General features: G+C 38.6%; 1 protein-coding gene across 5 annotated transcripts in view; it reads right to left on the bottom strand.

Moving 5' to 3' along the window:
* Window positions 1–451: 451 nt before the first annotated feature.
* The window catches only part of RPAP2 (RNA polymerase II associated protein 2), a 100,011-nt gene continuing 74,674 nt past the window's right edge, over window positions 452–25,788 (bottom strand). Inside the window, exons 12-14 of one of the 5 annotated variants that reach the window (XR_005788757.1) lie at window positions 10,203–10,352; window positions 1,200–1,308; window positions 452–892 (exon numbers count right to left, since the gene is read on the bottom strand). Coding sequence is in view for 4 of the 5 variants with exons in the window: in XM_040470975.1 (XP_040326909.1) it covers window positions 10,211–10,352 (142 nt within the window). In the remaining variant the exon portion in view is untranslated. Of the gene's footprint in view, window positions 893–1,199; window positions 1,309–6,934; window positions 7,605–8,911; window positions 9,798–10,202; window positions 10,353–25,788 lie in introns of those variants that run through there. The other 4 variants (XM_040470975.1, XM_040470976.1, XM_040470977.1 and 1 more) reach the window with 4 other exon arrangements.

Genomic DNA, 25,788 nt, shown 5'->3' with positions numbered 1-25,788 from the left:
GAGCCCCCCTTAACTGGTCTGGAGGCCTTGCTAACTTGCATGCTTGATAGACATTTTGAAAAAACCGGTATAAATTCCAGAGATTGTCTCTTGAAAATAAATTATAATTTCCTTTTAATTTTTTATTTCTTTGGGAGTCCAGAAAATTCTGAGATACTCCTGTTTTGGACTTGTAGGGTTAACTAAATTGCTCAGGACCATTTTATAGCACAGTTTCTTTAAAAGAATAATGACTAGGGACACCTGGGTGACTCAGGTGGTTAAGCATCTGGCCCTTGAGATACCAGCTCAAGTCATGATCTCATGGTTTGGGGATTGAGCCCCACTGTGAGCACAGAGTCTGCTTGGGATTCTCTGTCTTCTTGTCTATCCCTCTCCTGCTTACTGTCTCAAAAATAAACATTTAAAAATAAATAAATAAATAAATATAATGACAAGACTTCCAAAGGGCTTCATCTTAGATTGCATTTATTGACCTCTTTATTATTCTTAAAATCTAGAGTTTAGACCAGGAGGCCAAAATGAGAATTTTCTCAATTATTTTGTGAACTGATACAATGGCTAGAATCACCCAGAAAAAAATAAGGTCACTAAGATTTATTAAAGTTTCAACTTAAAACCTCATTTTTCATTTTCAAACAAATAAAAATACTATGTCTTATAGTTAGGGATACAAGTACTTAGTTATCCTTGTTGGAATAATGGTTCTCCTCTATGTGGGGGAAGTCACTGTACAGTTAGGAACTGGGAAGCAGGGGACTGAAATCTAAGAAGATAAAGGTCTTTCTTGGAACAAAGCTAGTAATCAGTCACCACCAGATCACTATTGTAGCTAGAATTCCAGAAATGATGAATAGAAGTTCATCTTCTATTTGGTCTTCATGGATTATACCTGTTAAGCAAAAAAAAAGGACAGTTTGAAGAAAACACCTAAAATATTTTGGTAGCTTTTGGGAACACTGTGTTGTCTTCCCAATATATTCCATTTTTCCTCATTACATAGCAATAGTGGTTTATGTGGAATAGACCCAACTCATATTCAGTTGAGGGAAGGCTGTGATGGGTCTAGATCAGTAAGAAATTCCTCTTCTCTCACCCCCATCGCTTGCCAGAATGATGGGGTTAGTTTATAGCAATCCCATGGGCATATGGATTGGTTCAGGTGTGCCCTCAATTAGTGTGAAGTTCAAGACTCTTACCAAGACAGTGGACTACACTGATTTGATGTACAGTGTACATTTGACTACACTGATAGGATGTCACTTTCTGAGATTAGTTACAAAAAAGCTGTAGCTTCCATCTTGCTCACTGTAAGGATAAAGCACATGAGAAGTAGTGAGGTATACTATGTAGAGGTCTCCAGACAACAGCCAATGAAAAACTGAGGTCCAAGTTCACCGGCCTGTGAGGAACTAAATCCTACCAATGACCACAAGAGTGTCCTTAGGAAGGGAATATTACTCTAGTTGTGCCTTCAGATGACATTGTAGCCCTAACAGCTTAACTGCACACTCATGAGAAACTGTGAGCCAGAGTCCTTAAGCTAAACTGTTTCCATATTCTGGACTCATAGAAAGTGTCAGATAAAAAATGGTAGTGGCTTAAAGTCTTCAGAGTAATTTGTTAAGCAGCAAAAGATAATTAACATTCTATCATAAGAAAAGCTAGATTTTTTAAATTTGCAATTAAAAGCATTAACACATACTTGCTAATAGTAATTTAATAATGAAAAGGTTATTAGACATTAGTCTTTATACACAAGTGAATTTATGATTTATAGAAATCATGCAGAGAAAAAATTCAACTACCTACTCAAAGCTGTCTCTATTTTTTAGCCTTTAAAAAAATTTATTTAAATTCAAGTTACTTAACATACAGTGTAGTATTGGTCTTAGGAGTAGAACCCGGTGATTCATCACTTAAATATAACACCCAGTGCTCACCCAACAAGTGTTCTACTTAATAACCCATCACCCATTTAGCCCATTCTGCACCCACCTCCCCTCTAGTAACTGCTAGTTTGTTCTTTGTATTTAAGAGTCTCCTATGGTTTACCTCCCTCTGTTTTTATTTTTCCTTCCCTTTCCCTGTGTTCATCGGTTCTGTTTCCTACGTTCCACAGGAGTGAAATCATATGATACTTGTCTTTTTCTGCCTATTTCGCTTAGCATAATACATTCTACTTCCACCCACGTTGTTGCAAATGGTAAGATTTCATTCTTTTTCATTGCTGAGTTAGTATTCCATTGTGTGGAGTACTTCCGCGCGCGCGCGCACACACACACACACACACTACATCTTCATTATCCATTCATCAGTTGGTGAACATTTGGGCTCTTTCCATACTTTGGCTATTGCTGATAGTGTTGCTATAAGCATCAGGGGTGCATGTGCTCCTTTGAAGCAGCTTTTTTTGAATCCTCTGAGGAGCCTCCATACTGTTTTCCGGAGTGGCTGCCACCAGTTTGGATTCCCAACAGCAGTGCAAAAGGGTTCTTTGTTAATTATAGACATTTTGGCAGGTGTGAGGTGGCATCTCATTGTGGTTTTGATTTGTATTTCTCTGATGAGTGACGTTGAGCATCTTTTCATGTGTCTGTTGGCCATCTGGATGTCTTCTTTGCAAAAGTGTCTATGCATATCTTCTGCCCATTTCTTCACTGGATTGTTTTTTGGGTATTGAGTGTGATAAATTCTTGATAGATTTTGGATACTAACCATTTAATATGTCATTTGCAGATATCTTCTCCCATTCTGTTGGTTGTTTCCTTTGCTGTGCAGAAGCTCTTCATCTTGATTAAGTCCCATAGTTTATTTTTGCTTTTGTTTCCCTTGCCTCCTGAGACATGCCTAGTAAGAAGTTGCTGTGGCTGAGGTGAAAGACGTTGTTGCCTGTGTTCTCCTCTAAGATTTAAAAAAAAATTTTTTTTTAACGTTTATTTATTTTTGAGAGAGCACAAGCAGGGGATGGGCAGAGAGAGAGGGAGACACAGAATCTGAAGCAGGCTCCAGGCTCAGGGTTGCTGACAGTGGGGTTCGAACTCATGGACCATGAGATTATGACCTGGGCCAAAGTCAGATGCTTAACAGACTGAGCCACCCAGGTGCCCCTCCTCTAAGATTTTTGATGGCTTCCTGTTTCACATTTAGGCCTTTCATCCATTTTGAGTTTATTTTTGTGTGTGGTATAAGAAAGTGGTCCAGTTTCATTCTTCTGCATGTTGCTGTCCAGTTTTCCCAGCACCATTTGCTAAAGAGACTTTTTTCCATTGGATACTCTTTCCTGCTTTGTCAAAGATTAGTTGGCCATACATTTGTTGGTCCATTTCTGTGTTCTCTGTTTTGTTCCACTGATCTGTGTGTCTGTTTTTGTGCCAGTACCATACGGTCTTGATGATTACAGCTTTGCAGCAGAGGCTAAAGACTGGGACTGTGATGCCTCCTGCTTAGGTTTTCTTTTTCAATATTACTTTGACTATTTGGGGTCTTTTGTGGTTCCATACAAATTTTACGTTTGTTCGTTCTAGCTCTGTGAAGAAGGCTGGTGTTATTTTGATAGGGATTGCATTGAATGTGTAGATTGCTTTGGGTAGTATAGACATTTTAACAATATTTGTTCTTTAAATCCATGAGCATGAAATACTTTTCCATTTCTTTGAGTCTTCTTCAATTTCTTTCATAAGCTTTCTATAGTTTTCAGTATATAGACCTTTTACCTCTTTGGTTAGATTTATTCCTAGATAGCTTATGGTTTTTGGTATAATTGTAAATGGGATCAGTTCTTTGATTTTCCTTTTTTATACTTCATTATCGACATACAGAAATACAAACGATTTTTATATGTTGAATTTACTTCCTGCAACTTTGCTGAATTCACATATTAAGTTTTAGCAGTTTTTTGGTGGAAGCTTTTGGGTTTTCTATGTAGGTCTTCTATGTAGATCATACCATCTGTGAAGAGTGAAAGTTTGACTTCTTTGCCAATTTGGATGTCTTTTATTTCTTTTTATTGTCTGATTGCAGAGGCTAGGACTTCCAGTGCTATGTTGAACCACAATGGTGGACATCCCTGTTGTGTTTCTCCCCTTAGGGGGAAAGCTCTCTGTTTTTCCCCACTGAGGATATTAGCTGTGGGTCTTTCCTATATGGCTTTTATGATGTTGAGGTAGGTTCCTTCTATCCCTACTTTCTTGAGGGTTTTTATCAAAAAAGGATGCTGTATTTTGTCAAATGCTTTTTCTGCATCTATTGAAAGGATCATATGGTTCTTCTCCTTTATTGTGGTATATCACATTGATTGATATGTGAATATTGAACCAACCCTGCAGCCTAGGAATAAATCCCACTTGATCATGGTGAAAAATTCTTTTCATGCACTGTTGAATTTGATTTGCTAATATCTTGTTGAGAATTTTTGCATCCAGGTTCATCCAGGATATTGACCTGTATTCTCCTTTTTAGTGGGGTCTTTGGTTTTGGAACCCAGATGAAGCTGACTTCATAGAGTTGAGTTTGGAAGCTCTTGTTCCATTTCTATTTTTTGGAACAGTTGGAGAAGAACAGGTATTGACTCTTACTTAAATGTCTAGTAGAATTCCCCTGGGAAGCAGTCTGGCCCAGGACTCTAATTTGTTGGGATATTTTTGGGAACTGATTTAATTTCTTTGCTGGTTATGGGCCTGTTCAAATTTTCTATTTCTTCCTGTTTGAGTTGTGGTAGTGTGTGAATGTCTAGGAATTTTGTTCAGTTTGTTGGCATATAATTTTTCACAGTATAATTGTATTTCTGTGGTGTTGGTTGTGATTTCTCTTTAATTCATGATTTTATCTATTTGGGTCCTCTCAAGTCTGGCTAGGGGTTTATCAATTTTATTGATTCTTTCAAAAAACCTGCTTTTAGTTTCATTGATCTGTTCTACTGGTTGTTTCTATATCATTTATTTCTGCTCTAATCTTTATTATTTCCCTTCTGCTGGCTTTGGGCTTTATTTGCTGCTCCTTTTCTAGCTCCTTTAGGTGTGAGGTTAGGTTGTGTATTTGGGACTTCTCCCTCTTTAATTTTTAATTTTCTAAAAATGCTTATTTTTGAGACAATGAGAACACATGCTTGAACAGGGGAGGGACGGCGGTGGGGGGCGGGGTGGGGAGACAGAATCCCAAGCAGGCTTCACACTGTCGGTGCAGAGCCTGATGCAGGGCTCCAACTCATGACCTGAGCTAAAATCAAGAGTCAGAGACACTTAACCAAATGAATCACCCAGGCCACCCCCTTTCTTCTTGACATAGGCCTGTTTTGCAATCCCAAAGGGTTTGGACTGTCATGTTTTCATTTTTGTTTCCTCATAGGTATTTTTTCATTTCTTCTTTAATTACCTGGCTGACCCATTAATTCTTTGGTAGGATGTTCTTTAACCTCCATGTATTTGAGGGCTTTCAAATTTTTTCTTGTGGTTGATTTCACGTTTCATAGCGTTGTGATCTGAAAATATGCATGGTATGACCTTGGTCTTTTTGTACCCATTGAGGGCTGGTTTTGTTACCCAGTAGTGACCTATTCTGGACATTGTTACATATGCACTTGAAAAGAATGTATGTTATTCTGCTTTAGGATGAAATGTTCTGAATATATCTGTTGAGTCCATCCAGTCTAGTGTGTCATTCAAAGCATTGTTTCCTTGTTGATTTTCTGCTTAGATGATTTGTCTGCTGCTGTGAGGTATTAAAGTCTCCTACTATTATTGTATTACTATCTAGGAGTTTCTTTGTGATTAACTAATTTGTATATTTGTGTGCTCTCACACTGGTGGCATAAATATTTACAATTGTTAGATCTTGGTGGACAGACCCGTTAATTATGGTATAATGCCTTTCTTCACCTGTTGTTACAGTCTTTGTTTTGAAATCTGGTTTGTCTAAGTATGGCTACTCTGACTTTCTTTTGACCTCCATTAGCATGATAGAAAGTAAAGGGATGGAGAACCATCTATCTGCAAGGGTCCTTAGGTCCAAAATGAGTCTCTTATAAGCAGCATATAGATTAAAAAAAATTTTTTTTTAATGTATTTATTTTTGAGAGCGAGAGATAGAGACAGAGCATGAGCAGGAGAGGAGCAGAGAGAGAGGGAGACAGAATCCAAAGCAGGCTCCAGGCTCTGAGCTGTCAGCACAGAGCCTGACTTGGGGCTCGAACTCAAGGACTGTGAGATCATGACCTGAGCTGAAGTCGGATGCTTAACTGACTGAGCCACCCAGGTGCCCCGTTTTTTTTTTTTTTTTAATCCAATCTGCTACCCTATGTCTTTGGATTGGAGCTTTTGGTCCATTTACATTCACAGTGATTACGGAAAGATATGAATTTAGTACCACTGTGTTATCTGTAGAGTTGGTGTTTCTGGTCATGTTCTCTGGTTCTTTGTAGTTTTTGCTACTTTGGTTCTTTTTTTTTTCTCCCTCCACTCAGAGAGTACCCTTATAATTTCTTGCAGCGCTGGCTTAGTGGTCACAAACTCTTTTAGTTTTTGCTTGGGAAACTCTTTATCTCTCTTTCTATTCTGTACGACAGCCTTGCTGTATAAAGGATTCTTGGCTGCATATTTTTCCTATTCAGCACATTGAATATTTCCTGCCACTCCTTTCTGGCCTGCTAAGTTTCAGTGCACAGGTCTGCCACTAACCTTCTGTGTCTGCCCTTGTAGGTTAAGAATCTTTTGTCCCTATCTGCTTTCAGAATTCTCTGTGTATTTTGCAAGTTTTACTATGATATGTCATGGTGTTGACCTGTTTTTTGTTGATTTTTGAATGGGCTTCTCAGTCTCTTGAACTTGGATGCCTGTTTCCTTCCCCTGGTTAGGGAAGTTTCTCAGCCATAATTTGTTCATATAAACCTTCTTTTTCTCGCTCTTCATCTTCTGGGACTCCTAAGATACAGATGTTATGTAGTTTCATGGAATCACTTAGTTCTCTAAGTCCCCCTTGTGATCTAGTAACCTCCTTTCCCTCTTTTTTCAGCTTCATTATTTTTCATAATCTTATCTTCTATTTCACCTATTCTCTTCTCTGCTTCTTCCATCCTCAATGTCACTATATCCAGTTTGTTATGCATCTCAGTTAAAGCAGTTTTAAGTTCATCCTGACTAGTTCTTAGGTCTTTGATCTCTGCAGCAGTGGTTTCTCTGGGGTCTTCTATGCTTTTTTCAAGCCCAGCTAGTAGTCCTATGACTATTGTTCTAAATTCTTGTTCAGATATGTTGTTTATATCTGTGTTGAGCAAGCCCCTGGCTATGATTTCTTCTTGATCTTCCTTTTGGGGAGAATTCCTCCATCTTGTCATTTTGGCTAAGTTTCTGTCTTTTACATGTCTTAAAAACCTGTTATGTTTCCTGTATCTGAGAGTACTACTATATTAAAGAGGAGTCATACACTGTCCAGGGCCTGACACTCTAGGTGCATACTCTGGTGTATGATATGTGCATTCTGCTGTTGTTTTGGCTGCTCTTTCCCACTGGTCAGAACTCTTCCTTGTTTGCAGTGGTGAAGTGTTTGGACCTCTAGGTAAGTTTTGATTTGTTGGTTGACATAACCCTGGAAAAAAAGGGTGGGGGGAACTAATCCTATAAAAAGAGAAAAGGAACAGGAACAACAACAACAAAAAACCCAAACAGACAATCAGAAACTATAAGGTTGATTCCAAAGAAAAAGAAAGGGGGAAAAAAAAAAAAAAGCAAACTATGAGCCTGATTCCAAAGGAAAAAAGGAAGAGGTTAAAAAAAAAAAAAACAAAAACAAAACTTCTGTTGGTGCCTGGGTGCTGTGCTAGTCTGGAGGAGAAGCGTTTTAGTATCACTTTTGACCCAGTAAATAAACAGTTGCTGGCACAGAGGGGTAGGGTGTGGTATAAGTGGTTCTCACTTCCACTGGGGGCCACTGTGTTGCTCTCTGAAGTCCCACCATGTTGGGTTTGGGGGGGGTGCGTAAAATGATGCCACCCCAATCTTTGTACCAGGACTGGGGATTTCAACCCCTGCTTCTCAGGCAGCCCTCAAGGATTAGCGAGGGAAGTCAGCTTGCCCTGCGCCAAAACTCTCTTGCATTTTTCCTTGGTGAACAGCTGGGATTCAAAACCCAAAGTCTTAAAGCACCCAGCACAAGGCAGATTTGCTCCCCACTCCTGGAGTAAAGCCTCTCCCCGATTCTGATTAAAGACCTTAAGCTGGCACCTGCAGGGACTTTTGTCCTTGGGGTGGCAATAAACTCTCTTCCAAAAGTACTCCAGGAAGGGGACTGTTCTCTACCAGTGGGCCCAAGGGATCAGAGATTGCTACACCATGCTATGCCCTTGGGGGCCAGGGTCCTCCTCCCCAAGAGCATGCACCATGGCTCTGCTCCTGAGAAAGTAACACACTTCTGAAACCTCACAGTTTCGGGTCCAAAAGCTTTTGACAGAAGAAAAACTGGTACACTCAGTACTTCTCACTCCCCAGTCCATGGTCCAGAGAGGTTTTCCTCTTGTGCAAACAAGATGCTGCACTCTCACAACCCCTCTCTTTCTCTTCTTTTGTCTTTCCACAGAAAAAGGTTCCCTCCCCTCCCTGGCTCTGCTATTTTATCTTCCCCAATTCACATAGACACACCTTGCATCTGCTAGATCCTTCTGCTACTCCACAGATCTATTTCCTGTGTGTTCCAAGTAATCTGACCTCAATACAGCTGTTTTTGAGGGAGGAGGAAAATCCAGGGTCCCTTTACTTCTCTGCCATCTTAACCGGTCTCTCCCTGTCTCTCATAGGGAAAATGATGTAATGAGGGCCCATTCATTCAGAATCCCTTATAATACTGAGTCTGGGCAAAGGTTTACCTTTGATTATTTACATTATTTGTGTAAGTAAACAATGATTACAAAGGAAGTGTTAAGTCCACTTAAAACATCTATTGTCAAAAGTCCTCAAAAATACTTTAACGCCATCTGTTTATATACAAGTTTTAAATATGTTAATTAAAAATGATTCTTGATTGTATTATTCATTAAATAGGGAGGACTTCTGGGTAAGGCATTCTTTGTTATTTTCTTTACCTGAAGCTCAATGAAACAAACTCCAACTTCACTATATTTTTAGAAGGGCCTCTGAATTGATGTTTACACAGGTCAACCTGAGCTCATTCCCTATGTAAAAGCCTTTGTTTTACAAGGTCCTCAGGGGAGCAGGGTCATCTGAAAGCCACTGGGAATAAATTGGGCAGTAGTGACTGTGCTGACTCCTTATGTTCAATTATCAAGCAGGTTCAATAAAGGGATGCTGTTCCTTCTTATCTGCCAAAATTCCTCTCCTTCTCATAAATTTAAAGATGTGCTTGAAGAGCTTTTTGTTTTCGTTTTTATAAAACATAAAATGATATATATCAAATGTGCTTCTGTGAAGTAGATAGGATTGGAGGCAGAGAGGGGAATTTTCCTTTTTAAAATTACATTTGCAATTCTGTATTAATTTTTACAGTAAGCTTGTATAATTCAAGAAATTGAAAGTTAAAAAGAAAAAAAAAAGCTCCCTGAGAAGGTCGCATTTGTAGTTTTGGCTAAATTTCTTCAATCTTAACATTAAATCAATACTTATCTCAGCACCTGAGAGAATGAAGTGAGAAGTAAAAGGAGGAAAGGGAGAGGTATGATTAAGGCAGGATGAAAGAGGGGACACTCTGATAGTTGTGAAAAAGGCAAGAACCTGGGAGAGTAGAGGACGGCTATGTGCCAGGGAGCAAGGTCCGGATTCAACAGAGCAGGACTTGTACATTCACCGGCTTACCTGCAAAGGAGATGACTAAGCTATTGGCTGTGTTGGGAATGGTTTGAAGAGGGAAGTAGGAGGAAGTTCTCAGTGGATGGCTACAGTGGTTAGGTTTCTTCCCAGGAAATAGCAATGTACTTCAACGAGTAAGATGGGACATAAGGGATGATCTAGGTTTGAGTATGAAGAACTAGCTGCAATCGCCTCTAAGGAGGAATAACAACAAGGATGGGGCAGAAAGTAATAGGAGTGGGGAGGAAGTGAATGGGGCAGCTAGGAAAGAAGGGATACCATGTTTTTCCTTAACAAACTGAGGATATCTTGAGGTCTATCCTTAGTTTTTAATATTTCTAATAGGAAAAAAGATTCCAAATGGGCAACAAATGAAAAAAACAAACCAAAGTAAAACACAATCCAACTCACCACTCTGGTTAACAACTGGTTTTAAATATGAGAGTTAAGCTTTCAAGGTCTTCATTCTTTAAATGTAATTCTTTAAGCAGAGTCTCTATAAACTGTGTGAACACCACGTTTTCCTGAGAATGCTTCTGAATGCCAAGAATCGGGGTCAGTCTGAAAAAAACAAATATTAAATGCATATCCACAAAATAAGAAGGACTAAGGGGGCTCATGCCTTCTACATGGCAGAGGGAATTTTGTTAAATTGGAGAGACTTCATCTATCTGCTATGACAAAACCCCCTGAGACAGAAGGCTTTACTAATAAAAGCAGAGGAGAAATCTCAGGAAAAGACTGAAAGATCAAGCATATTGTTAAGTATGGAAATAAACCTAAAAGCCTGAATCTATAACATGTTCTTCATTACCCCAGAAAAAGCCACCAAGTTCTTCTCAGAAATGAAAATGAAGTATTTCCACTTGGGGAAAGGAGGCTGTGGAAAGAAGCTTGGAGGTGAGAATTGCTTTTAAACTAAACTGAATGTTTATATCACCTGAAAAATAAAAAAGATAAAGACAAATAGGATTGTATTTTGGATGAAACCTTAACATTTTTATTTTTAGAACACTAAACAGATGAACTACATCTTATATGGCATTTAATACAAGCTTTTTAAGGAACACTGCTTTTTTTTTTTTTTAATTTTTTTTCAACGTTTATTTATTTTTGGGACAGAGAGAGACAGAGCATGAACGGGGGAGGGGCAAAGAGAGAGGGAGACACAGAATCGGAAACAGGCTCCAGGCTCTGAGCCATCAGCCCAGAGCCTGACGCGGGGCTCGAACTCACGGACCGTGAGATCGTGACCTGGCTGAAGTGGGGCGCTTAACCGACTGCGCCACCCAGGCGCCCCAGGAACACTGCTTCTTTAAGGCATTTCCAGCAAATACTCCTGAAGACAGATTACATAGAATATTCTCAAAAGTAATTTTCAATGAAATGTCATTAAATATTCACTTTTTAAAAATCATGCTTACCAATCAAAGATTAAAACCATTACTTTTCATATATATATGTAAAATATATATACTAATGATATGTAATTATATACTTATGCATGTTCTCGAGATTATATACTTATACAAACAATTATATACTAAAGCATCAGCCTTTGTAAGTTATATTTCTGGAGAGCTTTTGGGGAGAAAATTCTTTTATCCTTAAACAGTCTTACACTTACCACAAAGGTCTTCCAGATGCTTTAACACTGGGCACTGCCACCAGGCACATCAAATATAAATAAAATAACCTTCTGATTTAAATCAATAAGGCTCAAGGAATCGGCGTGGAGCAATTCCACAGTGGTGAGTGTGGAAGGCAAAATGTTATTTTCTGAGAGACAGATTCCTTCCTTGCTTAGCCATCTCATACAGAAAGCCAAGTAAAAGGAAATATTTGTTACTACTATCTAAAGATGGCTGGCACTTTGAGAAGGTGGTAAATTCTCTATATTCCTCAAGGTATCTTAGCAAGAAGTGGAGACTAGATGACTCTTCCAGTGAAATCCAGAGTTCTACATGGGAAAACCACTTTAGTGTATTCCTTCCCCACCTTTCCTATATTTCTTTACAGCTAGAGAATGCAGTACCAGTTTTTCACATTTTATAAGCTTTGTCTACAGGTATTCCCCAAAGGTAGGAAACAGGACAACCCAAGCTTTCAATGTCAAGCCCAAGCAGGCACTTGGGCAAACTGGCATTTGTGGCCAGCTATTCCTGAGGCATCTTCCTGCAGTGAAGGTGGAAACCAGAAGTCAACTCTGGCTTTTCTCACATGTATCAAGTTTCTCCTACCCTGCAATAAGACCAAAGTTACTGGGGATTGGATAACGTTAGCTAAAATAAAACCAAGAAGTCAGAGGAGGTAGCTCGGATATGTCAACTCCATACAAACCTAGCTTTTGTGTATATTTAAGAACGGTACTTACATGGCATGTCCAAAAGAATTCCTCTGGCTTTCAAAGAGACTAGTATTTGGTTCATATATGAAAAGAAAATCTCAATAACTTCTCAAAGTGCCATTCGTATGTTTTAAAACTTACCCCTCAGCTTAGATGTAAATGGTGACTAGATTTCTCAACCTGTGTGCCCATATGAGAACAGAAAATGAAAAGATCAAGCAGCAGCTTCTAGGAGAATTGTTCTATCAAGTGCCAGGGTTATAAAATATTTTAGGAATATTTCTGATACTTCTCTAGCAAACTTGAAGGGCTTAAATTATAATAACTTCATTATGTGTTCAAATACACCTAAATGTTTTGTTTAGAAAAAAAATGTGGGAAGACAGTGATGTAGAAAAGACTCTCAGATCGTCTCCTGTATGACACACTGAATCTACACCTACATGTAGACTAATTCCTCTTAAAGAACTGAGGGCTGACTGAACAGCTCCTGCCCGCCAAGGATTGAGGGACCACCTAGAGAAAGGAGCAATGGAGACATAAACAACAGGAATCCTGCCCTGATGTTGCAAACTGCAGTGGAGAAGGACAGTACTGAGGGACCAGGAGTAGATCTCAGCCCTTATAGCACAGAAAAAAAAAAGCCACACTTTAAAAGGGCATCTAGAATATAAAGGAACCAGCTCTCTAGAGCATCAGATAAAGGGCAGGGAGCTGCTAGATCATGCTCCGTGGGTCAGAGGTACTGGCCAGTATCATTGTTTATGTTCCCTCTCTACCTTGATGGCATAGACAGAAGCAGGGTACAAGCACCAGAGTTGGTCTGTTGCTTCACTGAGCCCCAGTCCCCTAAACCACACTAGCCCCACCTGCCCTGCTACAAGGAAAAAAGGCTGTAGACAACAAGGACAACTAGTATATAAAGGAATGAGCCCCAGGGAGTCTGGCAAAGGGCCAGGGAGCTGCTGGAATGCTGTGGCGTCAAAGGTACTAGTGCATGTCATTGTTTATGTCCCCACTGCCCCTTCATAGCGTGTACCAAATCAGGGTCTGGGCAACCTAACGCACACCAGCTGTAGCGGTCTCCCTAAGGTAGCCACAGTGCAGTGCACACTGAACCACCCCTAGACAGCACCCACTACAGCTCCAGCTGTCTTGTCAAGGCAACAGGGCCCAAATCATCCTGTACCTGTTTCAACTCTAGATGATTCACCAGGGCAACTACTGCACAGATTGCCCCTGAGACCTCCTAGCCCGCAGCAGCTGTCCTGCCAGGGCCCCTCAAGTGCAGACAGCTCTGAGACCTGGCTGGTGTCTTAGCTCCAGCCATCCTGCCAGCATGTTCCTCACATGGAGTGCCTTGGGACCCCTGGCCTATACTTGATTTAGCTCCTGCTGTCCCATCAAGGAGCACCCTGTGACTCCAAGGCCACTTTGGTTCCAGCTGTCCCGGCAGCGTGCCCCCTGTGTGGGGTGCCTTAGGACTACCTTGTTCACGCCTGCTTCAGCTCCTGCCATCCCACCAGGGAACCCTGTGCCCATTCAGTTCCAGCCACCTTGCTAGGGTGCCCTATGCACAGAGCACTGTGGGTCTCCCTCCCACCCACCCTCCAACCCCTGCTGCCCATTTTGACTTCATCTACCCTGCCAGAGTGCTACATGCCTGGAATGCCCAGAGCTCTGAGCCTACACTGGTTACAGCATTAGCCAACCAGCTAAAGTTACAGATAGTCTACACCAGAGATATTCCTACACAATGCCAGTATTTCAAGTCTAGGAGAAACAGCTGTTCTGCCTAATTCACAGAAACATAGAAAGTCAAACAAAAGGAGGCAGAGGAATATGCTCCAAAAGAAAGAACAAAGCAAAATTTCAGAAAAAGAAATAAATGAAACCAACACCAGCAGTCTACATGATAAAGAGTTCAAAGAACAGTCATAAAGATGCTCACTGAACTTGAGTGGATAAACTCAGAATTTCAACAAAGATACAGAGAGTATAAGGAACCAATCAAAGTTGAAGAATGCAGCAGCAAATGAAAAATATAATGGAATGAATCAACAGTAGATTAGAGGATGCAGAAGAAAAGCTCACCAATCAGGAAGACGGTAATGAAAAGCATCCAAGCTGAACAAAATAATAAAATAATTTTTTAAAAATGAGGATAGGTTAAGGGACTTCTAGCACACCATCAAGTGTACTAACATTATAGGAGGTCCCAGAAAAAGGAGAGAGACATCTAGGTCCAGGAAGCAGAGAGAGCCCCTAATAGGATGAACCCAAGGGTATCTACACCAAGACAAACTACAATTAAAATGTCAAAGATGAAAGAATCTTAAAAAAAAAAAATTGCAAGAGAAAGCAATAGTTACATGTAAGGAAAACCCCATTAAGCTATGAGCTGAAATTTTGCAGGCCAAAAGTAAGTGGTAGGATATAGTCAAAGCGCTGAAAGGAAAAACCTACAACTGAGAATATTCTACCCAGCAAGGTTATTCAGAATAGGAGAGAGTCTCCCAGACAGACAAAAGTTAAAGTTCATCACCACTAAGCCAGCCTTACAAGAAATGTTAAAAGGACTTTTTAAGCTAAAAAGAAAAATCATAATTAGAAACTTATGAAAAGAAAACACTTCTTGAGTAAAGCAAACATACGGTAAAGGTAACAGATCAATCATTAATAAAACTAGTGTGAACACTGAAAGACAAAAGTAGTGGGGCCACTGCGTGTGTCACTCGGTTGAGCATCTGACTCTTGATCTCAGCTCAGGTATTGATCTCAGGGTCATGGGTTCAAGCCCGACATTAAACAAACAAAAAAAAAGACCACAGTAGTAAAATCATCAGACATTTCTCCAAAGACAACATCCAGATGGCCAACAGATGAATGAAAAGATGCTCAACAGCACTCATCATCAGGGAAATGCAAATAGCCCCAATGAGGTATCATCTCACACTTGTCCGAATGGCTAAAATAAAAAAACTCAAGAAACAAGTGTTGGCAAGGATATGGAGAAAAAGAAACCTTGTGCTGTTGGTGGCTTTGCAAACCGGTGCTGCCACTGTGGAAAATAGTATGGAGGTTCCTCAAAAAGGTAAAAATAGAACTACCCTGCAACTCAGTAATGCACTACTGGGTATTTACCCAAAGAATAAGAAAACAGTAATTTGAAGAGATATGTGTACCCCAATGTTTATTGCAGCATTACTTACAATAGCCAAATTATGGAAGCAACCCATGTATCTAGCAATAGATGAATGGGTAAAGAGGTACACACACACACACCCCAGAGTATTATTCGCTCATAAGAGTGAAATCTTGCTATTTGTAACAACATGGATGGAGCTAAAGAGTATAATACTAAGCAAAATATGCCAGTCCCAAAAAAGACAAATACCATATGATCTCATTCATATGTGGAATTTAAGAAAACAAATAAATAAATGGGGGAAAAAGAAAAGAGACAAACCAAAAAACAGACTCTTAACTACAGACAACCAAGAGAGTTACCAGAGGGCAGGTTGGTGGGGGGAGAGACAGGTGATAGGTGAGGGGGGTTAACAGTACATTTATAGTGATGAGCACTGAGTAATGTGTGGAATTGTCGAATCACTATTATTATATACCTGAAACTAATATAACACTGTGTATTAACGACACTGGAATTAAAATTTTTTTAAAAAGTAGTAAAACCGATTACATCTAAAAATTAGTAAAGGGACTAATAAAATAAAAAGATGTAAAATATGACATTAATATGTAAAACATGAAGAGGAAGAGGAAAAATGTGCTTTCAGAATGTGTTTGAACTTAAACAACCATCAAGTTAACACAGACTGCTATAGAATTAGGATGTTACACATGAACCTCATGGTAACCACAAACCCAAATCCTTTAACAGGTACACAAGAAAAACAAAAAGAAAGGAATCCAAGCCTAACACTAAAGAAAGCCATCAATCACATGGGAAGAGGGTAAAGGAAGAAATGGACAGTGAAGAACTATTAAAAACCCCAGAAAACAAATAACAAAATAGCAATAAGGCCATACCTACCAATGATTACTTTAATGTTTATTTATTTTTGACAGAGAGAGAGAGAGACAGGGCATGAGCGGGGGAGGGGCAGAGACCAATGATTACTTTAAATGTGTATGTCCTAAATGCTCCCATCAAAAGACATAGGGTGATTGGATAAAAAACCAAACCCATCTATTATGCTGCTTATAAGAGACTCACATCTGATCTAAAGACACAGATTGAAAGTAAAGAGATGGAAAAACATATAACCATGCAAATGAAAGTGGAAAAAAAAAATGAGGGTAGCAATACACTTTAAAACAAAGACTGTAACAAGAGACAAAGAAGGGCATTACATAGTGATAAAGGGATCGATCCAACAAGTGGATATAACAACTATAAATTGTAAATCCAGGAACACCTAAATACATAAAGCAAATATTAACAGACATAAAGGGACAAAATAACAGAATACAATAATAGTAGAGGACTTTAATTACTTACTATTGATGTAAGGATTCCACTTACATCAATGGATAGATCATCCAGACAGAATGAGCTCCTCCCTGGCTCATACTCTTTCTTTCTCTTTCTCTCCCTCAAGATAAATAAACTTAAAAAAAAAAAAAAAAAAAAAAAGGTACAACATAGGTATGTTATAGTCCATGGTATCATAATAGTGTTGTGTGGTGACAGATAATAGCCATAATTGTGGTGAGGATAGTGTAATGTATGAGTTTTTGAATCACTGTGTTGTACAACTGAAACTGATTTAACATTGCATGTCAACTATACTTCAATAAAAAAAAAATGAAAAGAAAAAAAGTTAAATGATCTAAGAAAACACATTTGATCCTTCCTTAACATAGTGATTTGATCCCTTTACACGAGACTATAAATAAATTATCTCCATGATCTTCAAGAGGGGGATTCTACACCTCTGTGTGCAGCCATGTTGCAATGGATAACAAACTTTACGTTCTAGACACTGTTCCTCATATATAAACTAAATGTCTCTTGCAGAATTTTGTTTTCTCCTTCATGGAACTTTTTTGGGGGCAAGCTCTTAAAAGTCATTTCTTCATATTCTTGAAAACAGTTCTCAATTAATTCCAAGTCCTTTTAATCCTTCCTCATGAATGCCATCTGACTGCTCCTTATTCAGATTGGTATTTTTCCCTAAACCCCCTTTTAGCTTCTCATTTTCCTAAAATGTACTGCCCCAGAATATATATACTGTCCAAATTCATTACTTCAAAACAACATACTTCCCACCTCACAGAAAGATACCACAAAATAAATTCTTTCGTGTCTATGTTATCTTTGAAGTACCATCTCAGAATCTTATCAAATACCCCCCCCCCTTTTTTTTATTTAACTGACTCCCCAGACTCCTCCTTTCCTCTTAACTCCTTATCTGTGCACTATTAATCATTACATGCTAATCACTTATCTAACTTTTTCACTAAAGAACTCTAATCCCTATTACACATTGAAAGGGACTCATGCCTCTGTTCTAGTCCTGAAATGCATAGTAGTGAATATTAAAGAACACCACAATAAACAAAATAAATAAAGCCCAAATGACTACTCTACTTAAAAAAAAAAGTAATACACTCCAGTTGGTACCTAACTATGTGTTTTTTGTAGGAAATACCTTTTTTTTAGATGTTTATTTATTTTGAGGGAGAGAGGGCACGAGAGTAGGGGAGGGGCAGAGAGAAAGAGACAGAGAGAATCCCAAGCAGGCTCAGCACTGTCAGTACAGAGCCTGCCGTGGGGCTTGAACTCACCAAATGCAAGATCATGACCTGAGCCTAAATCAAGAGTTGGCCACTTAACTGACTGAGCCACCCGGGTGCCCCAATGTAGGAAATACCTTTAAAATAATCAACAGAAAATGTGATTGGTCATAAGTAAAAACAAAACATTTTTATGTTTCAATTTATTTCCTTCAAGTGCTTTTAAGTAGGAATAAAAACCTCTAAAACTGACACTAAAAGTATGGCTTACCACAGTCTCTATGCTGGAGAATATAATTAGAAAAAAACGACATAATACTTTGCAATGTACAAATCACAAACAAGGAAGGAAGCTTCTCTTTAAAACTTCACTGATTCAAATCTCTATTCTGAAAAGACAGGCAGCCTTATATAGGTAGTTCTTTACCATATGGTAAATGGTACAACAAAAAAAGCAAAAAGCCAAGTGGCAAACTGCATCTTATTGAAAGGACCTTTATTTAGCTGACAGCTTCACATATGCTACACCTCAAAGAGAGAGAATGCAAGTCAGGTTAGAACAAGTACCTTCCACTTGTTATTACTGAGCTATCAAACATCTGGTTAAAAGAATTAGGGGCGCCTGGGTGGCGCAGTCGGTTAAGCGTCCGACTTCAGCCAGGTCACGATCTCACGGTCCGTGAGTTCGAGCCCCGCGTCGGGCTCTGGGCTGATGGCTCAGAGCCTGGAGCCTGTTTCCGATTCTGTGTCTCCCTCTCTCTCTGCCCCTCGCCCGTTCATGCTCTGTCTCTCTCTGACCCAAAAATAAATAAACGTTGAAAAAAAAATTAAAAAAAAAATTATACACAGTAGCGAGAGGACTCTGAAAGTCTGACAACTGAAACAAGAGAGATATTTTTAATTAGAAAGTGGCATTTAAGAAAAACTCTTATAGCCAAGGATTTAGACTGTACAAACTTTTTTTTAAGGTTTTATTTTTAAGTAGTCTTTACACCCAACGTGGGGCTCTAACTTACAACCCCAAGATCAAGAGTCACATGCTCCACTGATTGAGACAGTCAGGCACCCAAAGAAGTGTACAAATGCTTGATTATGCCTGAGAAGTCCCCTCTAATTGTGTCACTGGTTTGTATCCTCTCAACAGTGAAAGCTATATAAAGAGTTAAAGCTGTGGTTTAGTGAACAGTAGAGCTAAACAACTGAGGGAACTCTGTTATCCATCTCGTGCAGTGCAATAAAAGTCAGTAATGAACCTGAATTTTTAAATGGCCTTCCCCATCGTGGTACCTACTGCTTTACTCATTGCACTCATTCACACTGGAGAACACATAATGCAGATCTGGAACACTGGAAATCGTGATACAGTCTGGATTATCCTTTCCTGAATAATCTGGGTGAAATGTGTGAAAATCACATAGGCACTTGCCTGAAGTAATATAGTACAAACATCCTTTAACCTTGCCCTCAAACTAGGAGAGAATCAACAAGTCTTAGAGTTTCTCACTGAGTCTTTATCACTGATTTCCAAACTCACAGAATCAAAACTGGTAGGCTATAAAATGACCCTGAACAACACTCCTCAAAGTCAACAGTCTTAAGAAAAAGCTTTGAGAATGTCTATGTGAATAAATGTCACCAGAAAGCATGGTTTGGGGTTGGAGGAAGGGACAGGAAGTGAAAAGCCACATACTTTTCTATACCTATCAGATTTGAGAAATTACTGGGTTCACACAGAGTTCTGTTGCAGTAGGGAAACCTGTTCTGCTGATTACCACGCATAGAGGTGATGAACATGCAGAGACTGCTAAAAGATAATGCTGGGCTTAAAAGAAATGTTTAAACACTCACTCTTATCCTTCAGAAGTTAATGCTGGGAAGGAGAAGGTAAGCAGCATGCACAGGTACTTGGCTTGTCACTTTGCCAGTTACAAGAGAACAGATAACTACAATACTTGACCCTTGGGAGGCTTAGAATAAAACAAAAACAAGAGTCTTCTGGAACAGATAAGGTATCTTTATTAATAATGGCCTGGGTAAGTGTAGACTCTAAAAGATGAAGTTTAACTGCATAGTCTTATTTTATAAGCCTATACCACTCACTTAATTTCCTCAAGTGTGATTTAGTCTCAACCTATCCATCAAGTTTTCTTTTGACAGCTGAAGTACCTGAGGCTTTGGACAGGGAAAGGGGCTTATCCAGGGTCATACTGGTTAAGAATAGTGCTAAAATTGGACACCTTTATCACAAAGGCATCTTGCTTACCCGTGAAGTCTTGTTATTCCTTTCTTCCTGAGTAACAGTTGTTATTTCATCCACATTTTATCTTCTACTAAAAAAATGAGTTGGGATTTTCCCTCCTTTTCTACATGAACAAGTGCTAAATGATAAGGATTAAACCAGAATACCTCTGTCTGTTCACACGCACACTCAAAACTGAAACAAAAGAAAGCTGTGACCAGTGTGTAACACAGTGGGTCAAAATGTCATCTATTTTCAGAAATTTGAGGGTTCACCCAAACCCAAGGCATTTTGCAGAATGCACCTCTCAGATTTTAAAAAGAAACTTCTGGTATAAACTTTGAAAAGGAATTTTATCTGTATAATTCAGGGCTCCTTAGCATGTAAGTAATTAGGATTTCCTATTTAACATAACTCTTTTTCCACCTTGCTTATTTCTTATTAGGGAGAATGAAGAAGAGTATTCAACTCTGTCAATGACTCTGTAAAAACATTTCTGTAATCTGTGGCCCCTGGCTTCCTCCCTGAAGTTAACAAAACACACTTAGGCACAGGGAAAGAACCAAAAAGCCATCCCTGAGGAACAGCTTTTCTTTTCCCATATATCAAAACGGACTGGGTCTTGGGCAGAGGAACTACTTCATGGCACTTTCCTAAACTGCTGGTGATGTTTTTATGTAGACAGGAAACGTGGCTTTACAACTGAAAAGGAATTCAGATACTTTAAAATGGGTGGTGGGTAGGTTTCTAAAGTAGAGCAAATGAATTCATTTCCCTTGAAGAAATGCCAGTTCTTTTCCCCACTTATTCCCTTTGTGGCAAGATCTCAACTCCTGAATCAAACATATGAAACATCAGTGATTTCCAAGTTTGTAAAAGGATTTTTTTTTCTTTATGAAACTAACTGGTTGGTCTTTAACCTTTCTGTGAAGTTGCAGCAAGTGTTAACTCTAAGGTGAGGCCCAAGTGACTTTCTTAAGGTCACACAGTCAGTGAGAGATGAGCAAATAACCCAGAAGAACTCCCACTAGTCCACACTTCTAACCACTATACCACACAAACTCACATGTCTGATTCATTTTAAGAACTGAGTATACCTTATTATTTCAAAGGCCCAGTTGGTATATGCTCTTCAAATAATTTCTGAAATCTGTCATTACAAAATAAAATGTGCTGATGAAAACTGACAAGTCTATTGTTTCTAATTCATCTTTTCTCTATGACAGCCAAAAAGTACCTTCCAACACCATTAACTAATTGAAAACTTCAGAAGAAAGTTAAGAAGTGCCTTGAAGCAAGTAAATCCTAGCAGACATAGCTCAATCAACTGATTCAGCCTAGCCCTAGCACACTAATAATTGCCCTATAATTAACTATAGCGGTTCTCAATTCTGTCTGTACAAATTATAATCACTTGGGTAACTTAAAAAATACATATGCTGAGTCCCCATCCCAGACCAATGAATTAAAATCTTTGAATCAGGTATTGATATATTTAAAGAGCTTCCAATGTGATTCCAATGTACAACTAATATTGAGAACCACTGTAAATTTCTCAACTGTATACATTTGTGCAATTCTGATTATGTGTTACACTTGTTACTTACACAGTTGGAAGAAACTAGCAAGGGAAATGAGATTTTTGCATAAACAGCTATATAACAAAGTTGAAGCTAATACAGACACAAAGGATGGTCTCATCTATAGGAATTTATACAAGGAAGATGTTTCTACCTCTGGGATGTTAAGGAGGGCTTCTAAGGAAGCAGTGACATCTAAACCGGGCCTTGGAGGCTAGGACAGACAGATCTCAAGAGGAAAGGCATTTTAAACACAGTTCAGAGTGCTAACAAAGATGTTTGTAGGGGGGAAACAGTGGATGCAATTTAAGAACACAGAAGAATAAGTTGTAGAGGCAGTTTGGGACCACTTTAAGAGAGCCTCGAATTTCAAGCAAAATTACATGGTAGGAAATGGGGCATCACTAGGTTTCTGAACAAAGGCCTGCCCTAATCGTGAAATGATTCTTAAAGGCGGAGAAACGATGGACTAGTCAAAAGTAGAGACACATCGCATGGAAACCTGTTTGGGAAGGCTCTCATTGCAGGAGTCTAGGCAAGTAATGAAAGCCTGATGTAAGTCAGCAGTACTGGGAAAGGAGAAAAACAACTGGGTAAGAGAAGTTACAAAGGCAGGACTGAGCAACTGAGTAGATGGGAAATAAGGGCAAGAGAAGCACCAACTAGTCAGCTTTCAATTCTGGATAATTACAAAGATGGAAATGTCACCAAAAGAAATAAGGGACTTTTCAAAGATGAACTCAAATCTCAGATTTGACACTGTGAATTGCCTGAGGGATATCCAAATGCAGATGTCCAGCAAAAAATAAAGTTTTGTCTGCAACTTAAGAGAAATGTCAGAGCTGAAGATACAACTTTGGGGGAAGAGATACAAGTAATGTTTGACTGGGATGAACAATTTTCTTCCTAAGATAACTCCATTATCCTTTACCAATTATATTTGTGATTTCTTGAACCTTTCAACGGCACTCTTCTGAATCTCTTGCATCCTTAACTCTCCTATTCATGGTAACTATAAGCTGAGATCAATGGTACAGCTGGCTTTCTCCACACCTACAGCAGCATGGCTGACTCCCAACAACTGGGGGTAGGGAGTGGCAGGAAGGAGACTGGTAACACTACAAATCCATGATCTCTGGCCACTTCTGAACACTCAGTGTCACTTGTCGATTTTCTCTGGCCCTGGGATAGGTCCTGTTCCAGATCCTCTTAATGACTTCTCTGGTACCACTATTTTCACTCTACTCAACCATCATCTCTTGACTCTGAGAACACAACCTCATATCCTAGTTCATGAAAAATGAAGTTGTCAGGCATGATTAACAGTCTCTCCCTGCTACTTACAAACTTATCTACAGCCACATTATTCTTCACTTATTTTCTTCCATCTATTTAAGCTATTCCATCTGCCTGTGACCATGATCCCATTTCTTTGTGCCTCCTCTGTGACCCTATTCCATGGTATATATCTACCCCTCCATCTCATTCTCAATTTCAGATTATTTTTCTTTCCTGGCTCCTTCTCCACACCCTATTAAACATGCTTTAGTGTCCTTTCAAAACAAATTGTTCAATTTCTCTCCTACCCTTATCATAAAGTTTCTTAAAAGAGAAATCAACATTTGCTGACTCTACTTCCTCATCTTAATCTCAGATATAAAGGATTATGTATTTCTTCCAATTATGTAAAGAGTTTTTTTTTTTTTCAAATGTACATTTTTTCCCCTTGGGTAAAGAATACATATCTATTCCTACTTTTAATGTACAGTTGACCCCTGAACAACGTGGGTTTGTACTACTACATGGTCTACTTATACACATATTTTTTTTAATATAAGGTATATAGTACTGTAAATGTATTTTCTCTTCCTGATGATTTTCTTAATAATTTTTTCTCTCATTTTATTTTAACAGACAGTACATAACACATACAACATATAAAACATGTGTTAATCAACTGCTTATGTTACTGGTAAGGCTTCTGGTCAACAGCAGGCTATTAGGAAAGTTTGGGGGGGGAGTCAAAAGTTTTATGTGGATTTTTGACTAGAGGGGGCAGGGGTCAGTGCCCTAGACCCCATGTTGTTCAAGGGTAAAGCATATATCGTAATGTATAACCTTAGCTGCAGAGAATTTGTTAGTGGCATTTAATTTTATACTTTTGGGAACTGGGAGCATGTGAAAGTTCTGTAAATCTCTTGTCAGATGAGCAACATATTTCTCTGCAATGAAATCGTAAGAATACTAGTTATAACCTGGTGATTGCTTTATTCTTACAAAACATTTTTTGCAGTGTAGCTGATTTGCCACTCACTATAATTAAAAGCCTTCATGTGATAAACAACATCATAATGTGGGGCCCAAAAAACTCAACGGAAAAAAAAAATCAGTAAATAAATAGAACTCAGAAATAATACAGGTAATTCAGTTACTAGAACATGGTTTCACTTCCACAGAAATCGTAGGTGTTCACCAAGCAGTTTGTAGTAGTTTTCTAGGTACTTCTGCTCCACTGGAATATTCAGTATTAAGACTTGTCTATTTTGATATGTCCATGTTTTAAGACAGAGTATACCTTTTCTAGTTGTACTAAAATGAAAGAAAGCTAACTCTCAAACTCCTCATTCAAAATGGATAATGGATCAACACAAACAGTAGTAATATAATATCAAGACTCGTTTTACCCTTTGGCCTTAAAATCTTCTCTAAAGCTTTATAAAAATACTTAAACACGGAGTAAAATGGAGACATTTGAATTTTGCCTCCAAGAACTATGTTACTTTAGTGTTAACTAGAACTATCAGAATGAGAAAAGTCAGAGGCAGGAAGAATATTAAAAAGGTGTTAAGTCTCTATAATAAACAATCTACACGGAAGTATTGAAAGACAACAGAGGAAAAACACACTAGGCAATTAGGATCTTGAATTTAACAAACACTCGATACACCTGGGAATAATCATTTTTTCTCCTTAAAACTTTCACTCAAGTTTGCAAGATTAGTTAATAAAATACATTCATAAAGCTAGTTAAAGAAAGAGTTTGCCTCTAGAGTAAAATTTTCCATTATGACCCATTAATATTTGATAAATTCTTCCAATTCAACGAACAAATACCAACATGTAAAACATTTAAAGAATTCTCCAGAATTGTGTCTGTGATGCACCAGATAAATAAAGGATTTAGTGCCATGCTATACTTGATGATTAACTGCTCTATAACTGATTCTTCCATTTTATCATTTATCAGTCCACAGAAGATAAAAGAGTAAGTTCATGGAAGGTAAGAGAAAAGCAGTATTTGGAATCAATCAAGTTTTTAAATCAAAGAAACATTTAAAAAATTTAAATGTTCACTAATTTTATAATTATAGGAGTTAAAAAACAATCTCATGTTTATATCTAGCTTTGTTTTTCATTAATTTTATTCAAGATTTTATAAAAATCTATTTGCAAAAAAGCAATGCTAGATTTGGTTAAAAGTAGCAATTATTTTTAGGCTAAATAGTCACACCCTTATCAGACTACCCACCCTGGAAAATATGAATCATTACAGAGACACAGGGTCACTGTCCTTCCTTTCACCCATAATCGTAAGCAACTATTTTGTTTTTCCTGTGCAATGCAATTTTACCAGTGCTACCAATTCTGTGTTTAAGTACATAACATCAATAATAATTTATCCAAGTCTTTCCTGTCCCTCCATTCATTTGCTTTATTCTACAAATACTCACTGAGTACTTTACTTAATAAGTGCCAGATTGAGATGTCGAGTGCTTGGCACTAAGGAGACAAAAGTCATCTAGACACTGTCCTTGGCTGAAGGAGATTATGTTTTGGTAAGAAAACAGTTTCAAATTCACCTCACTTACTGTAGGCACCTTTCCAGGTTTACTACTGCTTACACATTGTCCAAACAAAAATGTCTGGATGAAGGGAAAGCCTCTTATTTTCATTTGGAAACATGTCTGTGTGTGTGTGTGTGTGTGTGTGTGTGTGTGTGTGTGTGTGTGTGTGAGTGAGAGAGAGAGAGAATGAAGTACACGTATAAGTCCCCAGGAAAGATTTGTGGAT

Source organism: Herpailurus yagouaroundi, unplaced genomic scaffold (genome assembly GCF_014898765.1).
Source record: "Herpailurus yagouaroundi ecotype Mexico unplaced genomic scaffold, PumYag 77, whole genome shotgun sequence".
Classification (NCBI taxonomy): Eukaryota; Metazoa; Chordata; class Mammalia; order Carnivora; family Felidae; genus Herpailurus; species Herpailurus yagouaroundi.
Note: the sequence above shows the minus strand (reverse complement) of the source record. Positions and strands in the feature narration are given on the sequence as shown.